The sequence below is a fragment of the Pipistrellus hanaki genome, assembly GCF_964339955.1.
Source record: "Pipistrellus hanaki genome assembly, chromosome: 5".
NCBI lineage: Eukaryota > Metazoa > Chordata > Mammalia > Chiroptera > Vespertilionidae > Pipistrellus > Pipistrellus hanaki.
The window spans coordinates 50,480,862-50,500,098 of record NC_140507.1 but is presented as its reverse complement, the minus strand read 5'-3'; the positions used below and the strand labels follow the sequence as shown (position 1 = coordinate 50,500,098).

Sequence of the window (19,237 nt, the reverse complement as noted above, 5' to 3'; positions counted from 1 at the left end):
ACTAAAAATAAAATTAACTTTATAGCAAGGTCTGCTGATTTCATAGTTACAACCAGTTTATCAAATAGAGTTGTTCTTAGATGCTTAAAAAGTTCTTCTGGCTACACTGTGAATGAGAAAATTAAATCTCATAAAACTCTATCTGATGTTGACAGATTTTTCTTTAGATTATTATAATTTTTTAGTTTTAGAATTTTTTTCAAAATAAAAAGGCTTGTTATTTTTTATTTTTGTTATTCTTTATTTTTTGGCTTCTCACACATGCTTTCTGTGAGAAGCCAAACCTCACCAGGAATAACAGCTGATAATAGTTTGGTACATTCTCTTCCAGGTTTTATATGTGTGTATCAATGTATGCATAAAGATTTCTTGGTAAACTGAGTGTTTCTAGTTTCTCTTTTTTAATTTTTAATTTCATGTGAACTAACATAACACACGTAAGTATATGTGTGTTTATATTTTTAAATTTAAGTTTTTACCTGAGATCACATCCAAATTTTTTAAACTTAAACTTCTCCTAACACCACTTCTTCAAAATAGACTTGCCCCCAGGCCTTGGTATTTTGTGGAAGAGCCACACTCAAGGGGCCAAAGAGCCACATGTGGCTCTTGAGCTGCAGTTTGCTGACCACTACCATAGGTTAAGGAGCTTTTCTCTAATTTTTACTGTTATAGGATGCTGTAATATTTTAAAATATTTTTTGCATTCATCTAATTCTTTCCTTAAGAGAATTTATAAAATTGGAATCAATAGTTCAATCTTTATTTGAAAACATAAAATTAATTATTATTTTTCTCTAAGTCTAATTTCTCAAAATTAAAGAAAAAGTCTTTCAAGTCTGAATTTACATAGATTTCTCTTTCATTTAACTTATTTCTTCACCATAGCCCTTTTCTCTATGGATTATTTTGTATATTTTGCTGATTAAATATCATCTGGTCTATATTTTGAACATTTATCTGGTTGAATTTTAAATATTTCCATGTGCTACTATAGCCATGACATTTTTTTTTGATAGGCTATTTCCTTTGTTTTAAAAGTTTGAATTTTATGTATTTTTTTATTTCTAGGGCACTTTGAACATTTGCATTTCAATATTAAAAGATCCCTTTTTAAAAATTTGAATTAGGCTTTTATGCTATTTTTAAATTTTTAATGCCTTTGATGCTCTGGCTACTAAAAGGTACCTTTGTATTTCTTTCCTAGGTTAGGTGTTAGTCTGCACAACTCCAACATGGAACGACTAAGCAGTCATTGGAGTGGTGCACTTTTAAATTTGCTGATATCAGAGCTAGATGTCATAGTGGCCCCAAAGGGCCCAGCGCTGGTCACCTTGAACATTGATCAGTAAAACTCTGAGTGGAATATCCAACAGGCTGTTCTCCAGCTTAAGTTCAAATGTGTTTGGGCAAGAGGAATATTGGCATAAGTGAGCATGATACGTAACACATTAATGTGATGAAATCACTGGTAGTCTTCATATGACTTAAAATATAGAAATTCAAGTTGACTCTGAAATACAAGTATGAAGTCTTGTTTGAAATTTTAAACATTTAAACATTTCTTGATAAAGAGTTTCTCTAGAATCTTAAGACAGCTTTCTAGAATTTTTTTGGTAATGTCAGAAAATTTTAATATATTAACAAATGGCATGTTTTTTTTCTTAATATATTTTTTACTCTATCTCAATTTTATAGTGCTTTTAGATGTAAATATGTAGGGGATAAAATTCATTTTCAGAATTATGTGCTTTAAAAAGGCTGCGTGCATGTGTGTTTATTTTAACTGTGTCCATATGTTTGTAATTTCTTCCCCACATCCATAAAATTTTACAACTTTATTGTTGGTTACTAAGTGTTGTATTGAGTAAAATTGTTTCCTCCTTCAGATTAAAAAGACTAGTTCAGAGAGACTAAAATAGTCATTATTAAATTGAAGCCAAATACTGCATTGTCACTAAGCCAAGTCTGCTTTCCTTGACCTTTATTTCTTTTCTTTATCTTTCTTCCTTTCAGTGAATCTAATGTGTGTGTCTGTATTCTCTCTCAGATGTACTATCCCTTTCTCTATATATAGCCATAAAATCATGCAAGTATGCATTAGTTGGCACAGAAAACAATAGAATACACAACCTGTTGAAAATCTTTTCATAATATTTCCACTTGGAAATCCATTAATAAATTCTCTAGGTAATATTTGAGATGCTGTTTATAAAATATAAATAATGTGGTTTTACTAAAATGTCTCGAGGTATTTGCATAGTCTTTTTTATTACTATGTATTTCAACATCTGGAATGCTGCCTGCTGAATTCAGGTTTTATTATAGAAAGTAGTAACAGGCTATTTACAGAAATAATTGGGAACTGATAAATAAGAATGTTACATAATAAAGGAAGCTTTTTAGTAGAAATGTTTAATAGAATGTTTTATTCAATGGTGGACTGCTCTGTAATGGTGGTAGAAGTATATTTCTTAGCTCATCCCACTGAATTATGTTGACTTAGATGGCCATTCATTCATTAAGTGAATTGAGCATCTCCTATACATTAAGCCCCCAGAAGCACAGAAATATGTGGCAGTCTCTGGTCTCAAGGAGATTTCCAGTGTAATTGATAAGACAGAAACGAAACCAGTATTTAGAACTTTAGATAAGTTGGTAGTTTGCACATTGGGAGGGGTAGCAACAGTTTGGATGAGAATGGGAAAGAAATTTCCCAAAGAATGAGAAAGGGTCAACCACACGGGGAATAGGAAAAGAAAACAGTATATACAAATGCCGAATGACACATTGCCTCTCACATTATGGAGTATGAGAAGACAGTGGCAGGAGGATGAGACTGGGAACACAGAGAGGAGCTAAGTTCTACTATTACTCATCTTAATGGAGTAGTTGGTAACATCTGTTAAATGCTTGCTTAACCCCAGCCAGCCACTGTGTTTAAAGTATTTTATGTGTATGCTATAATAATATCAGACGTGTACTGATAGCTTACAATGTGTCAAGAACTGTTGTCTTATATTAACTCATTTAATCTTCACAACAACCCAATAAAATACCCACTATTATTATCACCATTTTTAGATGAGAAAACTAAGGCATAGGAGGTTGAGTGAATTGTCTAAAGCCACTTGGCTAATGTGTGAGAGCTAAGGTTTGAACTGAGGGGTTCTGATTCCAGTCTGCAGACTTAACCCTGTGCTGTGGTGCCACCCCAGGATAAGGAATTTGGATGGAAAGATTTTTACAAGAGAAGTTACATAATCAGATTTCCAACTTTAAGTTTGAACATCTCCTTGCAAGTCTAGTTGTGTTTAACCCCCACCAAAGAAAGTTGAGGCTAATGGCTAATGTTTATAACTTTTGGTCATTGTAGAATATTTGTTCTCAGTGTAGATTTGCAGTAGAGGTAAATAAAATAAAATAAAATAAAATAAAATAAAATAAAATAAACTGCTTAAAGGCAGGAATACTCTCTTATTTTTCAAATGGCCTAGACCAGTGGTTGGCAAATTCGTTAGTCAACAGAGCCAAATATCAACAGTACAACAATTGAAATTTCTTTTGAGAACCAAATTTTTTAAACTTAAACTTCTTCTAATGCCACTTCTTTAAAATAGGCTCGGTCAGGCCGTGGTATTTTGTGGAAGAGCCACACTCAAGGGGCCAAAGAGCCACATGTGTCTCGAGAGCCACAGTTTTCCGACCACTGGCCTACACTGAGCTCCTTTATGATGACTAAAGGCTAAATGTGTTAATAATTATTATTGAAGTTAATTGGGATTCATCATCCTCTTCCATTGCAAATTTAAATGTTTAAAAGATAACACCTGGCATTAAAACTCTCTAGGCAAAGGAAAATTCATTCAAAACAGTTTAGGCATTTGGTAGTGTTCATGTGGCTTCTCTATTAACATCCCACTTCCTCAACCTCACACCTGTGTGTTTTCTGTGATTTCTAAACCTCCCTTTGAAATTTTCTATTGCTCTATGCAAAGGGCTAAAGCAAAAAAAGAGAAGAGAGAGTGATAGGCCAAGTTACTTGAGGGGCTTTTTTCAATCGCACATTTCCCCCAGGATTTCTGACTTGGCCTCACTGCTTTGGTGAGACACTGGAGTGTTGTCACGTCCCTCGGGTGTGTGAGCTGAAGAAATGAGAAACACCGCCTTCAGTGACACCTTTTGGAGCCTCCCTGAAAGGCTCTTTTGGTCTCTTGGTAACAGTAGCTGTCAGCCTTTGCATAACACATTCCATCCTCCCCTGCACGCCTGTTTTCCCCTCAAGAACTGTGCTCATCTCTCCAGCTCCGTTTTATCCCAGTACGACCCTAGGTGAGGCTGAGAGGTCTGGGTGAGCTTTCTTTATAGGAGACACTTGGTAAACTTCTTTGTTGAGTGAATACTAGGTATAAGGTACTGTTCTATCAGCTGCACAACTCTACAATATGTTATTCTAACCCTTATGTCTAGTTGTAGAGACAGACTAGTAATCTATTAAAAGTTAGCTTTACAAGGAAACCCAAATCAAGTGTGTAATTGGCAGTGTGAACAAGCTGTAAGATAGGGAAATGTTCACCAACAAGGTGAACTGGGTCTCCTAGAGATGGGTAGGTCTTAGCAAATTAAAGATGAGGGCGGCCATTGTAGGAAGGGCAGTGGTGTGAGAAATGACAGAAGGTAGGCATGGCTGGTTATATTTGTGGGAGAAAATGATCCTCGCTGAAAAGGAACATTGAAAGAAAGTTGGATGAAGGAATGAACATTGGAGAGGTAGTAAGACCATAGTCTCAATACCTGAAATTATAAGGAACCTGGATTCAGAAAGGAGTGATGAATATGAGAAATTTTCTAAAAGAAGTGATTCACGGTGACTGATTATATATGAAAGAAAGAGGTAACATTTTTAAATGGCAGTAAGTTTTTGAGCATTAAAAATGAAAAGAGGAGTCTAACCCTTGACTGGGGAATGCTGAAATAACAGTAATTTTTCCAGATTTTAGATATGTTAATTTCAGGTGTGCTGAGACACACATGAGTATGCGTAGACGGGCATCAGGCAAATGTAAGTGGACTCATCATAGAAATCAATGGTCCTCTGGTTTTATATTTGGAAATCATCCAAATCGCAGTACGGTTTGAAGTTATGACAATAGAAAAGTTTCCAGGACAGAAAGTTTAAATTGCAAAAATGAGAGCACTAAAAAAGAGAATTCACAGTAATGCGTTCATTTATGCTTGAGAAAGAGTAGAAGTCAGAAAAAGACAGAGTAAACGTGGAATAAAGGGGAGCCAGGCTAGTGTAAGGGCATGGAAGCCCCAGAAAAAAAAAGAGTGTGGACTGGGGGTGATCAGCATTGGAAACTGCTTCAGAGATCAAGGTGAATAAAAAATGGCAGGTAAGTCTTAGAAGCAACGAGACAGATCTAGAATTATCATTTGATGATATAAAGTGTGACTATAAATATTTGGGTTATAGCCATTGCCTTACAATCTTATTCCATATTTCAACATTTGAAAAAGCTCTTTCTATTGTATTCTTATTACCAACAATTCAAAGGTTAGTCAAGAAATAAAGCATTTGGGTTTAAGAATTCTATAATCTTTTTAGTTGCCTTGAGGACTTGGAAAGAGAATTATTTTTTACCTATGTTGGATAATATAGCTTGTATTCTGTTATGGAGACAGAATAATGAGGCCTCTATATTATTACATGACCTGAAAAAAGTCTTAAGCCCTGGCCAGGTAGCTTAGTTTCTTAAAGCACATACAAGAATCAAGCAAAAAATGTGTAAATAAGGGAACAACAATTCTCTCTTTTTCTCTATCTTTCTCTCTCCCTCTGAAATTAGAAAAGAAAAAAGTATTTTCCTCAAAGAGGTCTATAATGTGCAAATTATATTAAAACTAGAGGTCCAGTGCACAAAATTCATGCAAGGGGCTCGGCCCTCAGAGCCCCAGTTTCATCCGGAAGGTCATCCAGACAGTTGTTCTGCTGTTCAGCCATCTTATCTAATTAGCATATTACGCTTTTATTATTATAGATGTTAAGACTTCAAGTGTTTAAGAGAGGATTGGTATTTTTTTAAGTTTTCTCATCAATATTTCTTTTATTTCAAAACAGTGTTATGTAGTATTAAGACCAGTTACATTAAATATACATCTATAATCTACACTAATAAAAGAGAAAGATGCAAATTGACCGTACCTCTGCGACATCCACCAGCCAATCAGGAGTGACTATGCAAATTAACACAACAAAGGTTGCAGGTTAATTTGCATATGTAGCCATGGAGCATCCAGGCAGAGCAGGGGCCAGAGGGAGCTACAGGGGTGGCGCTTGGGCCATGAGCAAAGACTGGAAGCTCCTACCCCCAGCTCCATGAGTGAAGATTGCAGGTTTCCCAGCAGCTGGGTGGGAACTTCCTCTGTGTCACCATGGCGATGTAGTGTATGTCATCTATGGCTGGCAGCAAAGACTGAAAGCTCCCAGACCCAGTACCATGAGTAAAGATGCGGTGGAAGTTCCCACCCCGCAACCAGGGAGCTTGCCGTCTTCACTGGCGCCACTTGGACCAGCCGGATCGAAGACTCTGGCTGGAGCAAAGGCCTGAGTCCTGGGTACTGGAGGAAAACCGGTGCCAGCAACCAGGTGAAGGAAGGCCTATTCTTGCACAAATCTTTATACAATGAGCCTCTAATAAAGGTTTATATGTAGTAATGTCAGTATTCTTAGTTTCTCTATAGTAGTTAGCATTGCTGACCACTCTGTCATTGGAACTCTCTTCGTCGGCTTCCATATCATCCTATCCTGCTCCTCTCTACCAATCCCTCCTCTATCTCCTCCATATTGTACCATACACCTGAGTTTCCTAGGGTTCAGCTCTAGGTCCTTGTGTGAGTGTGTCTCTTGTATTTGCTTTCTGCAGCTTAACCCCTGGGTTTCTAACTGTGCTGCAATGCCCTACTATTTCTCAGAATCATCTCTGAGCTGCTGAGGAAGCTTAATAAAGCTTCTCCCACCTTCTAAGTAGAACAGCCTTATCTCTGTGTTTTTTATATATTGGAGGTTCATGTAAAATTTCATTTGAAAAAGTCATTTCTGCTGCTTCAAACAACACATATATATTCACAGTGAGAGGAAAAGACCAATGACTTAAATTTCTTTTGTACGAGTAACACCCAGCTCAATGCCCCCATCTCTCACCTCAGAGCCAGTCTTGGGCATTCCTTTTGCATTGCACATCTCGACCTGGAGAGATGGCTATCACTATCACTTCAGATTCCACCTCTGACATAAAATGAGCTGTCTTTCTCCTGCCAAATGTTCTCCCTAACAGAAATCTGTATTTCCATCCATTACTTTACCACTCTCTCAAATATGCAAGTTCAAAAGAAAGCAATTACTTTCACCTTTTTTTCTTTTAGTCATTGCTCGAAGTCATCAGTCTCCAGGACTTTTTGATTTTTCCTTGGGTCATGGTTTGCATATTCTTCCCTTTCTTCCAAATACCACAGCTTCCACCAGGATTAGGGCATATAATTCCTTATGTTTTAGAGTGCTCTCAGAACCTCTAAAGAGATCTATCTCTGGGTATTTTAAAACCTTGATCCAGATTTCAGTTTTCTGAAATAATGTGTTCATCATCATCATTATAAACTCCTGAAGTATTTATTCCTTCCCTAACCTAGCTGTGTTAAATGGGGATCACACTGAGCCCCACACCTAATAACCATATAGCATTTCATTTAGTGCTTTGTATGTGCTAGGTACTGTGCTAAGCACTTTATTATTTTATTTAATTTTCCAAATGATTTCTATGAGCTGGGAATTATTATGACCTCTGTTTTATAGCTGAGAAACGGGATTTGGCTACTTGTCCAGGGTCACACAGCTGGTAATTTGTAAAGTCAGGGTTAGCACTCTGAACCATCTGACAACATAGGCCAAGTGCAGAAACGGCCTGTTCCCCTCTCTCTTATAGGGAACAGGCATTCAGGCTGTTGGGCAGGGACCACCAAGGCAGTGGTCAGGGAAAGGGCACTGGCTGTGCTAACTGCTCTTACAGAAACACAAGGCTCACATTCATAAACTCAACCCCAAAACCTACAGATCATAAAATAACAGTGCCCCAAGTTTCTTCTTTGTGACTACTTCTAGGCTTCACATTGTCATTTTTTTTTTCTTCCTCAACCTCAAGACTCTCCTTGATGTTGGTCATAAATTGATTTTCCCCATCAAAAACAAAACAAACAAACAAAAAAACCCCCTCGAGATTCAGTTCTGAAATGGTCCTAGTCTCTGTTCTTCACTTCCTCTTGGCCTCTTGTTTCTAAATTCTAGGCCCTTTCTTATCTCCCAGCCCTTGCCAAGCCACACTGCTCTACTGATTGTGTCCAAAAAAACTCAGTGCACTGCAATAATGATGGTGATGATAACAGAGCTACCTTATTAATTCATTCATTAGATTGTAAGCTCATGTTTTTGTTTTGTGTTTTTTTGGCTTTTTTGTTCGTGTCAGTTTGTTTGTTTGTTTGTTTGTTTGTTTTTGGTGCTTAGTCTTATCCCCAGACCCAGCCATAGACCCTTACAGATATGGAGACAGGATAGCTGAATGGTTGAGAGTACAAGATCTAGAATGAAGTTGCTTGGATGCCAGTTTTGAGCCTGCCACTTAATTACTGTGTGACCTTGGGCATGATATTTAAGTTGTTTGTGCATTATTTTCCTCATCTATAAAATGGATATAACAAATTACTCACATCATACAGCTTAAAGATGAAATTATATGATTGTAAATCATTTAAAAAAGTTTCTGGTAAATAGTAAGTACTAAATAAAGATTCATTATTGTTGTGTTAGTAGTCCTCAGTGAATATTTGTTGACGGCATAGTATTGAGCATCTAATCTGTACTAAGCAGTTTGCTGTATTTTTATATCTGTATCATTTAATTTGTAATATAACACTATGAAGTGGGCACTATGATTACCCACATTTTACAGGAGAGAAAATAGAAACTGACAGAGATTAAATAACTTACCCTAGGTCACATCGCTTATAAGTGGTGTGCATTCAGGATTTGCACACAGTCTGTTTGACTTCAAAACCCAGGCTGCTCCACCATACCCCTCGGCTTTCACAGAGGTGCTTGCCGGTCCTTACTGCCCACACCAGTCACAGAGCATGCCTGAACATCCAACTATTATTCAAACATCCAATTACACTTACCCTGTTTCCTATATTAGGAAGACATTCTTCAGACATTGAGACCTGTCTGTGTACATAGTTGATGATCATTGAGTGCACAAATGAGTGAATTGCTCATTGTTTCATACAAGTTCATTGTAAAACGTTATTAGTGCTATCTCATCAAATACAAAAAGGAAATTAATGCTGGATATTGATTATATTTTCTTGTTTGTGATTTATTAATTTATTATAACCCTTCAGAGCATATAAAAATTGAAGACCTGTTTTCTTAAAGGTTAAAAAGATAACATGATATACAGATATTCTCTTATCAATCTGGGATTTTCTTCATCCTGGAAGTTAAGAACAGTGACTGGGGAAGTGTAAAAGTAGTCTTTATATATCTCTGCTTCCCACTCCCTCACACATAGCATAGCATCTATTCAACCAGTTTATGGATCCAACAGTGAGGAAGATATATATGGCCCTTGCTCTCATGGGCCTTGTATTTCAGAGGGAGGAATCCAACATAAACAAGTAAATAAGTAAAGTAATTACAGACAGTGATGGCATCTGGCACTTCCTATTTTCCCTGCTGGGGGAGTCGTTGGTGATGGAAAGTGAGCATCTGTAGAGGTGTGCAGGAGAGCCTGGGAGGGGGGTGCCTTGCACAGGGTGCATGCACACAGCTTTCGAGCAGGGCACACACATAACACACATGTTTAGTTTCTGGTTTAACCATCGCATGCTTGGATGCAACATATGGCTTTTACTTTGTTGCTTAGCCACCTAAGTTCAAAGAGACTGTCAACAACAATGCTCTTCCTATGGCAAAACTAATAGCATCAAGCCATTCTCACAGGTGCTCTGTTTCTTTCTTCCTCCTTTCCACTGTCCAGGATGAAATGGGGCCTAGAATCAAAGCCACAGTGGGTTTTCTCTATACCTGTAAAAGATTAGCTTTAGTCATCGGGGATGATGCAAGCAGCAAAAAAATGCAAGAAAACAGAAATGAAGCCAAGAAGGACAATTTCTGATTGTAATAGCTGGTTTCTGTTTCATATCACTGAGCGAGATGAGAAAGTTGTGCAGGATTTTGCAGGAATGGCTCCCACAGTACTACAGGATGACCTCACCCTCACTGCCCTTGCCAGGTGCTCAGCCCCACTGTGGAAACACAAGGCTGATTTTCAGCATGAAACAAGCCAGAAGTTTGGAATGACATTTTCAGGTGACAGTTGTGGTTCTATTGCTTGTGATTAGCACCTCTTAACCCTCAAACTTGCCCATGCCTTTTTCAGGCTGTTGAAGCTCAAATCCGAAGCTTTGGACAGACGCCTTCTCAGCTACTCATAGAGCCTCATCCTCCCCGAAGTTCCGCCATGCAAGTGGTAAGTGGTGCTTTCACTCTCCTTGGTTCTCGCCTCTTTGAGACCACACTTGACATCCTTAATAGTCTTGCCTTGTGCTTGAGATTCTCCCCCACGCCTGGGCCTGTTCTCATCCAATGCTTGTTAAACTGCTAACAACCAGCAAAGGATTTCGAGTGCCCTCCAGGAGTCTCTGGGAAAGCAGACGTTTCTCCAGCGCTCTGGTGTTTCATCCATTTGTGTTTTGTTACAGAATTTACAGGTTTATAACCATCACATATCCTCACTTAGAAAAAATTCCAGACATAGGAATGATTTTTTTTCTGGTTTGATCCTATGAGTTTCTAGATTAGTTTTGTTAATTATATTCTTTTTTTAAATTTAATAAATCTTTATTGTTCAGATTATTACAATTGTTCCTCTTTTTTCCCCCATAGCTCCCCTCTACCTGGTTCCCACCCCACCCGCTGCCCTTATCCCCCTCCACTGTCCTCATCCATAGGTGTACGATTTTTGTCCAGTCTCTTTCCCCCCCACACACACACACACCCCTTTCTCTCCCAGGAATTGTCAATCCACTCCCTTTCTATGCTCCTGATTCTATTATATTCACCAGTTTATTCTAATCATTAGATTTTTTTATTCACTTGATAGATATGTATTTGTTGTTCATAATTTTTATCTTTATCTTTTTCTTCTTCTTCCTCTTCTTAAAGAATGCCTTTTCAGCATTTAATATAATACTGGTTTGGTGGAGATGAACTCCTTTAGCTTTTTTTTTTATCTGTGAAGCTCTTTATCTGCCTTTCAATTCTGAATGATAGCTTTGCTGGGTAGAGTAATCTTGGTTGTAGGTTCTTGCTATTCTTGAATATTTCTTGCCACTCCTGTCTGGCCTACATAGTTTCTGTTGAGAAATCAGCTGACAGTCGTATGGGTGTTCATTTGTAGGTAACTGTTTTTCTCTTGCTGCTTTTAATATTCTCTCTTTGTCTTCTGCTCTTGGCATTTTAATTATGATGTGTCTTGGTGTGGTCCTCTTTGGATTCCTTTTGTTTGGGGTTCTGTATGCTTCCTGGATTTTTAAGTCTATTTCTATCACCAGGTGTGGGAAGTTTTCAATCATTATTTCTTCAAATAGGTTTTCAGTATCTTGTTCTTTTTCTTCTTCTGGCACCCCATAATTCTGATGTTGGTACGCTTGAAGTTGTCCCAGAGGCTCCTTACAATATCTACATATTTTTGAATTCTTTTTTCTTTTTGCTTTCCCGGTTGAGTGTTTTTTGCTTCTTTGTATTTCAAATCTTTGACTTGATTCTTGTGATCCTCTAGTCTGCCATTAGATCCCTGTATAATATTTTTTATTTCAATCAGTTTATGCTTAATTTCTAGTTGATCCTTTTTCATACCCTCGAGGGTCTCGCTAAATTTATTGGCCTTTTCTAGAAAATTCTTGAAAAACCTTATAACTGTGGTTTTGAACTCTATATCCAGTCATTTACTTTCCTCCATTTCTTTCATTTGTGACTTGTTTCTTTGTCTCCACATTTTGGCTGCTTCCCTGAGTTGAAAGAGTGGCTTTGTGTGCTAGGTATCCTATAGGGCCCAGTGGCTCAGCCTCCCCAGTTACCTGAGGTGGGGCACCCCTTTGTGGGCTATGTGCACAGTCTTGTTGTAGTTAAGTCTTGATTGTTGTTGGTATTACTGGGAGGAATTGACCTCCATGCTAATTGGATAAGCTGTGTCTATGCTGGGAGAACTTCTGTGCTAGAGACACCCTTATGAGACAAGACTTAAGCCTCTGTGCTCAGCTTGGATGGACGGAATCTCAGGGCAGAGCAGACAGCATTGGTTTCCCATCAGTCCTGCCCTAATAGGTCCCTGTGTCTCAGTGTCCCATGGTAATTGCTGCAAGCACCTCTGAGAGAAAGCCGCCCTCAAGTTCCACCCGCTGCCCAACAGTTCAGTTTCTCCTTGAATGAGTCTGGGTCCCCAGAGTCTAACCTGGAAATGGAGTTCAGTGCAGTTGGGAGCTTTTGTCTCCCTCCTGCTTGAGAAAGCCAGCTATGTACTCAGTTGCCTGCCCTCTCCACACACACACCTCAGTACCTCTGCCTTCCGCAGTTCTCTGAGTCTCAGTGTGCTTTTCTCTTTCCTGACAGTTCATTTTCACCCCGTGTGAGTCTGTGTCCCCAGAGTCTCGCCCAGAACTGGAATTCATCTCATTCGGGAGCTTTTGTCCCTCCCCCTTGAGAAAGCCAGCCACGAACTCAGTTGCCAGTCTTCTCCGCACGCCCGTCTCAGTACCTCTGCCTCCTGCAGTTCCTCTGAGTCTCAGTGTGCTTTTCTCTTTCCTTCTAGTTGTAGAATTTCCACTCAGCCAGTCTTCCTGTGATTCTGGATGATATCTGTTTTGTCTTGTAGTTGTAGTTTTGAAATTGTTGTGCGAGGCAGCAGTTTAGGTGTTTAATTATGTTGCCATCTTGGTTTCTCCTCTGATAATTGTATTCTTTATATCCCATATGTTTTTCATTTTGGGGATTTTAAAATGAAATCCTAATATATGACATTGTTGCTGAGAGTCAGAGACCTGAGGGGAAAAAAATGGATGGTTTGGTGTACCCAACCATCCAAAACTTAGTGGTGTAAAACAGTGATCTGTATTTCTTGTGATTCTGAGGCATTTCTTCTGCTCTGCTCCCTGGCCCCCTCACACACTTCTGGGGGCAGGCTGAGATGTCTGGGCCTCTTTTTTCAAGGGGTCTTTCATCAGCAAGGTCATCTGGGAGGAGCAGGTTCCACCAGAACACTCCTGCCAGACTTGTTGGAGCTCACTTTGGAGCTCGCACAGCATCATCTATGCCACGTTCTTTTGGTCAGAGCAAGTTGGAGGCCAATCCAGAATCAGGAGCAGGGATATAGACTCAGTCTGCAAAATATGTGCTCATTCTCCTTTTAGAGTTCCTGAAATTCCAGGGGTTACATTTTTCAGTGATTAAAGGAAATAATTACTTTAAAGAACAGACTATGAGTACTATGCTTTTTTTTTCTTAAATTGTCCCTCAATAAGACAGATTATTTGTTACTGTTTTAACTAATTAAATAATCAATAATATGAACTATGCAGTCTGTTTCCATAAGTACAGTGAATAATTTGAGATAGATTCTGATTCCATGTTGTGGTTCCGAGGTGGCAGAATTTTGACAGATACTGGAAGGAGAGTATAGCAGCCAAGCAGGGAGAGATGAATTTGGTCCCTTCTACCTCTGGGTTTTTTTCCCCATTTTTCTTTCTCTTTCCCCCTTTTCCCTTCTTTGTCATCTTTTTTCTTCCAAGCCTTTCCCCCCGCCCCCCCCCCAGTTAAAATGAATTGACCATTGTAATGAACAACAAGCATTTAAAAATTATTTGCATCATCTTTTCCAAGTGTTTTTAAACAGGTGAAATCAGATCTAAATGAACATAAAGGACGACTTTAGTGAGCAGAAGACTACACAAAAAGTGGACATTTAGCCAGAACAATGGGAGATAATGCCATAAAAATAGTAATAAAAACAGTAAGGATGATTTATGTTTGGGGTTTGGAATTAGTTTTAGTAATAACTTGTCTGTGAGACTCAGGCCGTGGTGCTGGCTGATGGAGGCCCCGCTGCTGGTCTGATGCCTTTCTGCCTGGTTCACTGCTCAGCTGTGGTCGCTAGGGCAGCCAGAGTTCCTACTGCCAGCCTCCCTCCCCGGCAAAGGGATCACTGGTTCATGGGGCAGGGCAGCTTCACTGGCCCTAGGGTGGGAAGGCACCTGTTCTTATGAAGATGGAAGACCGTCTCTCCCAGGGGCTTGATCCTCTGAATTGAAAACCTGAACTCCTTTTCAGACACGTGCAAATTGTGTTTTTCATCTGGCACATATGTGGGTGGGAAGGAAAGGTGTGCTAGAAAGAAACCAGAGTTGTCAACAGTATGTACACTGAATCTGAGAAAACTGGATGAAATTTGCCTTGCAGTTTCCTACTTCTGCCTCAGACTCAGCTCACAGACACGCCCAGGATTTGGCGAGGTCTGTTTCCTCCCTGTTTCACCAGTTGTCCGGCCCCTCTGTGGCATTTGCCATCACGGCTGACCAGCCTGTGTTCTGGGGTTGCTGCTGCTCCATACTTATTAGCCCTGGGTGTGATGGGCTTGGAGAGAGTTGCCTGCTCTTTGCCCGCGTTGTGACTGAAGTCAGGATGGACTGTAGGAACAGGCTCGAGGGAGGCCCCTTGTAAGAACAGTTTCAGGGGTGGTATCTTCTGCGTCTTGTCTAAAGTGGCTTGTCCTGGCCTTGTGGCTAAGAGTTGCCACTATAGTCACTATGTAAACATTCCTTCTACACGTTGGAGATTTTTCTATGTTTTCTTAAGGACATAAACATTGGAATTATTCGACGTGGGTCTAATTGTATTTACAGTATGAGCTGTTAAGCTCAAAAATATGTATCAACTTCCTTGCAGTGAGACTTTATGATGTATGTTGTACTCAGACTTTCTCAGAGTTTATAAATTGACTTTCATAAATGTTATTTAAAAAACTACATAATTGAAAAATAAAGCTTGGCAGTCTGAGATGACTTTCACTTCCTTTCCCAGGACTTCTTCATAGCTAGTTAGGTTTTGTTTGATGTTGCTCTTTGTTTCTCATTTTTACCCAATTCCCCAGAATTCCTTACAACTGTATAAAAGAGCCTTTCTATGACAGAGTTTACTTTTTTATTTCAGGGGTTTAAAAAATAAAATGTGCAAATGTTTATTGTTTTTAGTGCCATACAGATCAGTTCCCCCATTAACCATCAGTGCACCCCAACACACACACACACACACACACACACACACACACACACACATACACACACGCACACACACGCACACACACACACACACACCATGCAAGATATAGCAGAAATTAAAACCACGGCGTGCTGCGTTGAGTGCATGAGCCATAATATACACCAGGTGTAGTAATTAGCAGGCACAGGAAGGCTGCCTATTTGTCTGGTGTTGCTGCTGTTGCTGTATCCCCCTGTGTTTTCACACCATCAGATAGTTGGATTTAATTGAGGCCACATCAGATGAGGCATTACTGACACCTTTAATTGAATGAGCATCCAGGGAGGATTAACTCATAATATTGATTGGCTTTTAGCCACTTGCTCAGAAGGGTGTCTGGGTAGCTTATTAGTTGCCTTTATTTACACCTTTATGCAAAGAGTGCAAATAGGAATTCTTAGTGCAATATGTTTTTCTAAGTACTCTTAATAACTTTTTTAAAAGGACTGATAATAAAAATGCAAATGTACTTAATTTTTTATTAGCAGTTCTGAACAAATACATGTTAAATATATGTGCTTGCACACATTTACATATACCTGGTGTTTTGAAATATGGCCGTAGGAAAGCAGCCAGAAGCACTTCATCAAAGCGTTTCAGTTGTGAATGATACTAATCAGCTATTAGAAAATAGACACGGTAGAAGAGAATTGCTGAAAATGTACAGTGCAATTACTGCATGGTAGCCTGCTCCCCCGAAGTATAAATAAAGCCAGTAAATCAGAGTGGGGTTATATATGTCTTGGATTATGACATATGGGCTGTAGGAATGTCCTAAATCCTTAGTAGTCTTCAAGATTTATTTCGTTTCTATCTATTAGAACAGACAGTGTTTTGTGTGACATTTTTAATTACTTTCTCCTTTTCAGAAGAGAAATCAAAAGGTTTTGGGTTTTATTTTTGTTTTGTTTTTTACCAGAGGGACAGGGCCATCTAGGTATTCCACTTTATTCTTAGCTGCAGCAGAAAACAGTGGCATTTGCATTATAATAGGGCAGTGTTTATGACTTGGTACACTATATAAATATATTGTTTTTACAAGTATATTTAATTATGCATTGCTTTGAAACACTTTTATAATTAAGTTTGTGTATTATGTTTGTAACTTATTTCTCTACTGAAATAATACATGCAAGTTGCATAACTATTGTTTATAAATGTATTTGCTTTAATTATCTCTTTATTTAGTTGTCAAAATCTTCATGCTAACTCAACACAATTTTTGATGATCTTTGGAAATTACCTTGGCTTCCTTTTGTGCCTATTGCTATTCTCATTCTCTTTTATTTATTTTTTGTACTTGACACATATTAGCAATCAGTATGGGTTAATATGATCCCCAATATCTTGCCTATTTGGAATCTAAATCAAATCATTCTTGTGGTTCTTCATGAGAGTGGGGTAGGGAAGGCAGCGAATAAAATTCATTGATTTTTAAAGTGTTTTTGTTAAGGTATTCTCCTTCAGTCACCAAAAAGTTCAACTGATGACATGCATGAAAACAGGCAAATCCTAAGTGCTGTTTCTAGGAGCCTATCTGCTCTCTGCGCTCTCACTTGCTATTGTGTTAACACGGTCTCCTCTTCTTTTCCTGCACCCTTTCTCTTCTCGTTTTCCGTTGTCTTTTCCTTCTTGTGTGTCTGGGTCTTGTCATGCCCACTCAATAGTATCTCCTCCTGCAGAGCCCATTGATGTTCACAGACCAAGCCCAGCAGGATGTCATCATGGTCCTCAAGTTCCCCTCCAACTCCCCTGTCACTCACGTGGCAGCCAACACCCAGCCCGGTTTGGTGCCTCCTGCTGTGATCACAGTCACCGCCAACAGGCTGTTTGCTGTGAACAAGTGGCACAACCTTCCTGGTAAGAAAAGAAACATCATTATATAAGGCATGGTAACTGATGAACTCTGGATAAAGTTATTGTAATATCTACTCAAATATATATCTCAACGATTAAGCTTCTTAACTTTCAAGCATTATTCAGAGTCAAAATGTTTAATAATGTGAAAGGCTTAAAGAAATCCCATATGAGGCATAGAATACAAATGTTAAAACATAAACTATTCTTTGGCATCTGGTGGTTTGTCTTTATTCTTAGGAGATAAATACTATTTCTATTCTAACAATATTTTAATATAACAACATTTCTATATTATAATTTTTATGCATTTATTTAACACCTATACCCTTTTTTCCACTTACTCATTTACTCAGTAGACATTTCTGATTGTCTACTATGTGCCTTTGGTGTGTGACATGGTAGTATTGTTGTGGATGATAGAAAAAAGAATAATTTGTCTGCCAAAACCCTAAGTACATTCTCTTCTTCCATTCAGTGCTGAATAGTTATGGTAGATACTGAAATAACCATTAGCATCATAAACCATCAGCAAGTAAGCGACATTAGAGTTCATCTAGTCCAGCCCACGTTTCTCCTGTGGAGACACAGCCGCAGGGAGCTCTCCTCGTTCAGTGTCACGTGGCCAGTCAGTGGCAGGGCCAGGTCTGCACCCATGTTTTCTCACTCAGACTTTATGATCATCCCTCTGTGATTTAGTGCCTCTCGTTAGAACAGGAATGTTGGGATCTGGATTTAGCACTGTTCTTTTTGGCCACTAGTTAGAAATTCTTTTTTTTTTTTTTAAGAAGGAAAATCAAGTCCTAGAGGTTATAGGCTTTTACCCCACAAGCTATTGCTTTAGGTGGGAAGTTTTTTAAAATATATTTTAATAGTTTGTTAACTTGTCGTTAAATCTGTAAAGTGTAAAAGCATTGCTCATTATAATTCCTGAATTGTTTGCTCATTATAATTGTTTGTTCAAAACTATATATATAGTTTTGAACAAGGGCCTTATGCCAAATTAAATGGAAGAGTTTTTATAATGGGATAGAATTGAATTGACATTCAAACAAAAATTTGGCACACAGACTATCCTCAGTAAGGTACTATGTACCCCATAATGCAGAATTTGGGTTGGTATCAGAATTTATTAGATACAGAACATTTTCTTGGCCATTAGAAATGAAATGAATGCCAATATTTGATTAGAAAACAGATTTCAGAAGAAGTTCAGGAGGTAAAAATCAAGGCAGACATTTTTCTTCAAGTGAACTCATTTTAGAAAGGTAAATGTATATGCAAATATTTACTTACTAGAGACCCAATGCACGAAATTCGTGCAAGGGGCTCGGCCCTCGCAGCCCTGGCTGTGTCCAGAAGGTCGTTTGGCTGTCTGGTCTAATTAGCATGCTACACTTCTGTTATTACAGATATTTTGGGACTAAAGATTATAATTTGATAAACAAATGTGATTTTTGGAGTCTCTAAATTAGGGGTGTCGAACTCAATCAGAGAAGGGGCCAAACTCTAAAATCCAGCCTAAATCTCGGGCTGAATGGTTTACTGAACAGTCATAAACTGACAATGTCATAAACTGACAGCGGAGTGCAGTGATGACAGCGCGGTGCGGGCCACATTGCAAGGCCTGGCGGGCTGGATTTGGCCCGCGGGCCTTGTGTTTGACACATGTGCTCTAAATGCTACTCATTAGAGAAAAACATGCTGGTGGTGTGTTTATCAAATGTGATAAGAGGGTGTGCAGTTACCCTTAGAGCTGGTGGAAGCCCCAGTGCCTGTGACATCAGGGCCACCGTAGTGCTTATCCAGGGTTGCTATTGGTGGCGGCTCTGAGAACTTCTTCAGTTTAAACAGTTACGCCATGTGTGAGGAGAGAAAACCTTTCCATCTGCTGGAAAGCCTTCATTGTTCTCTGCTCCCATCTTTACTTTAGCTTAGCAAAGAGCTCAGCCAGAGCAC

The 19,237-nt window shown here is 38.9% G+C and overlaps 1 protein-coding gene across 5 annotated transcripts in view; it reads left to right on the top strand.

The window, feature by feature from the left end:
- LRBA (LPS responsive beige-like anchor protein) overlaps window positions 1–19,237 on the top strand; it is a 514,593-nt gene that overhangs the window by 457,310 nt on the left and 38,046 nt on the right. For 3 of the 5 annotated variants that reach the window (XM_084884876.1, XM_084884872.1, XM_084884874.1), the window contains 2 exons: window positions 10,491–10,580; window positions 17,089–17,281. In XM_084884876.1, the coding sequence (XP_084741002.1) occupies window positions 10,491–10,580; window positions 17,089–17,281 (283 nt within the window). The remainder of the gene's footprint in view (window positions 1–10,490; window positions 10,581–17,088; window positions 17,282–19,237) is intronic. The other 2 variants (XM_084884875.1, XM_084884873.1) reach the window with 1 other exon arrangement.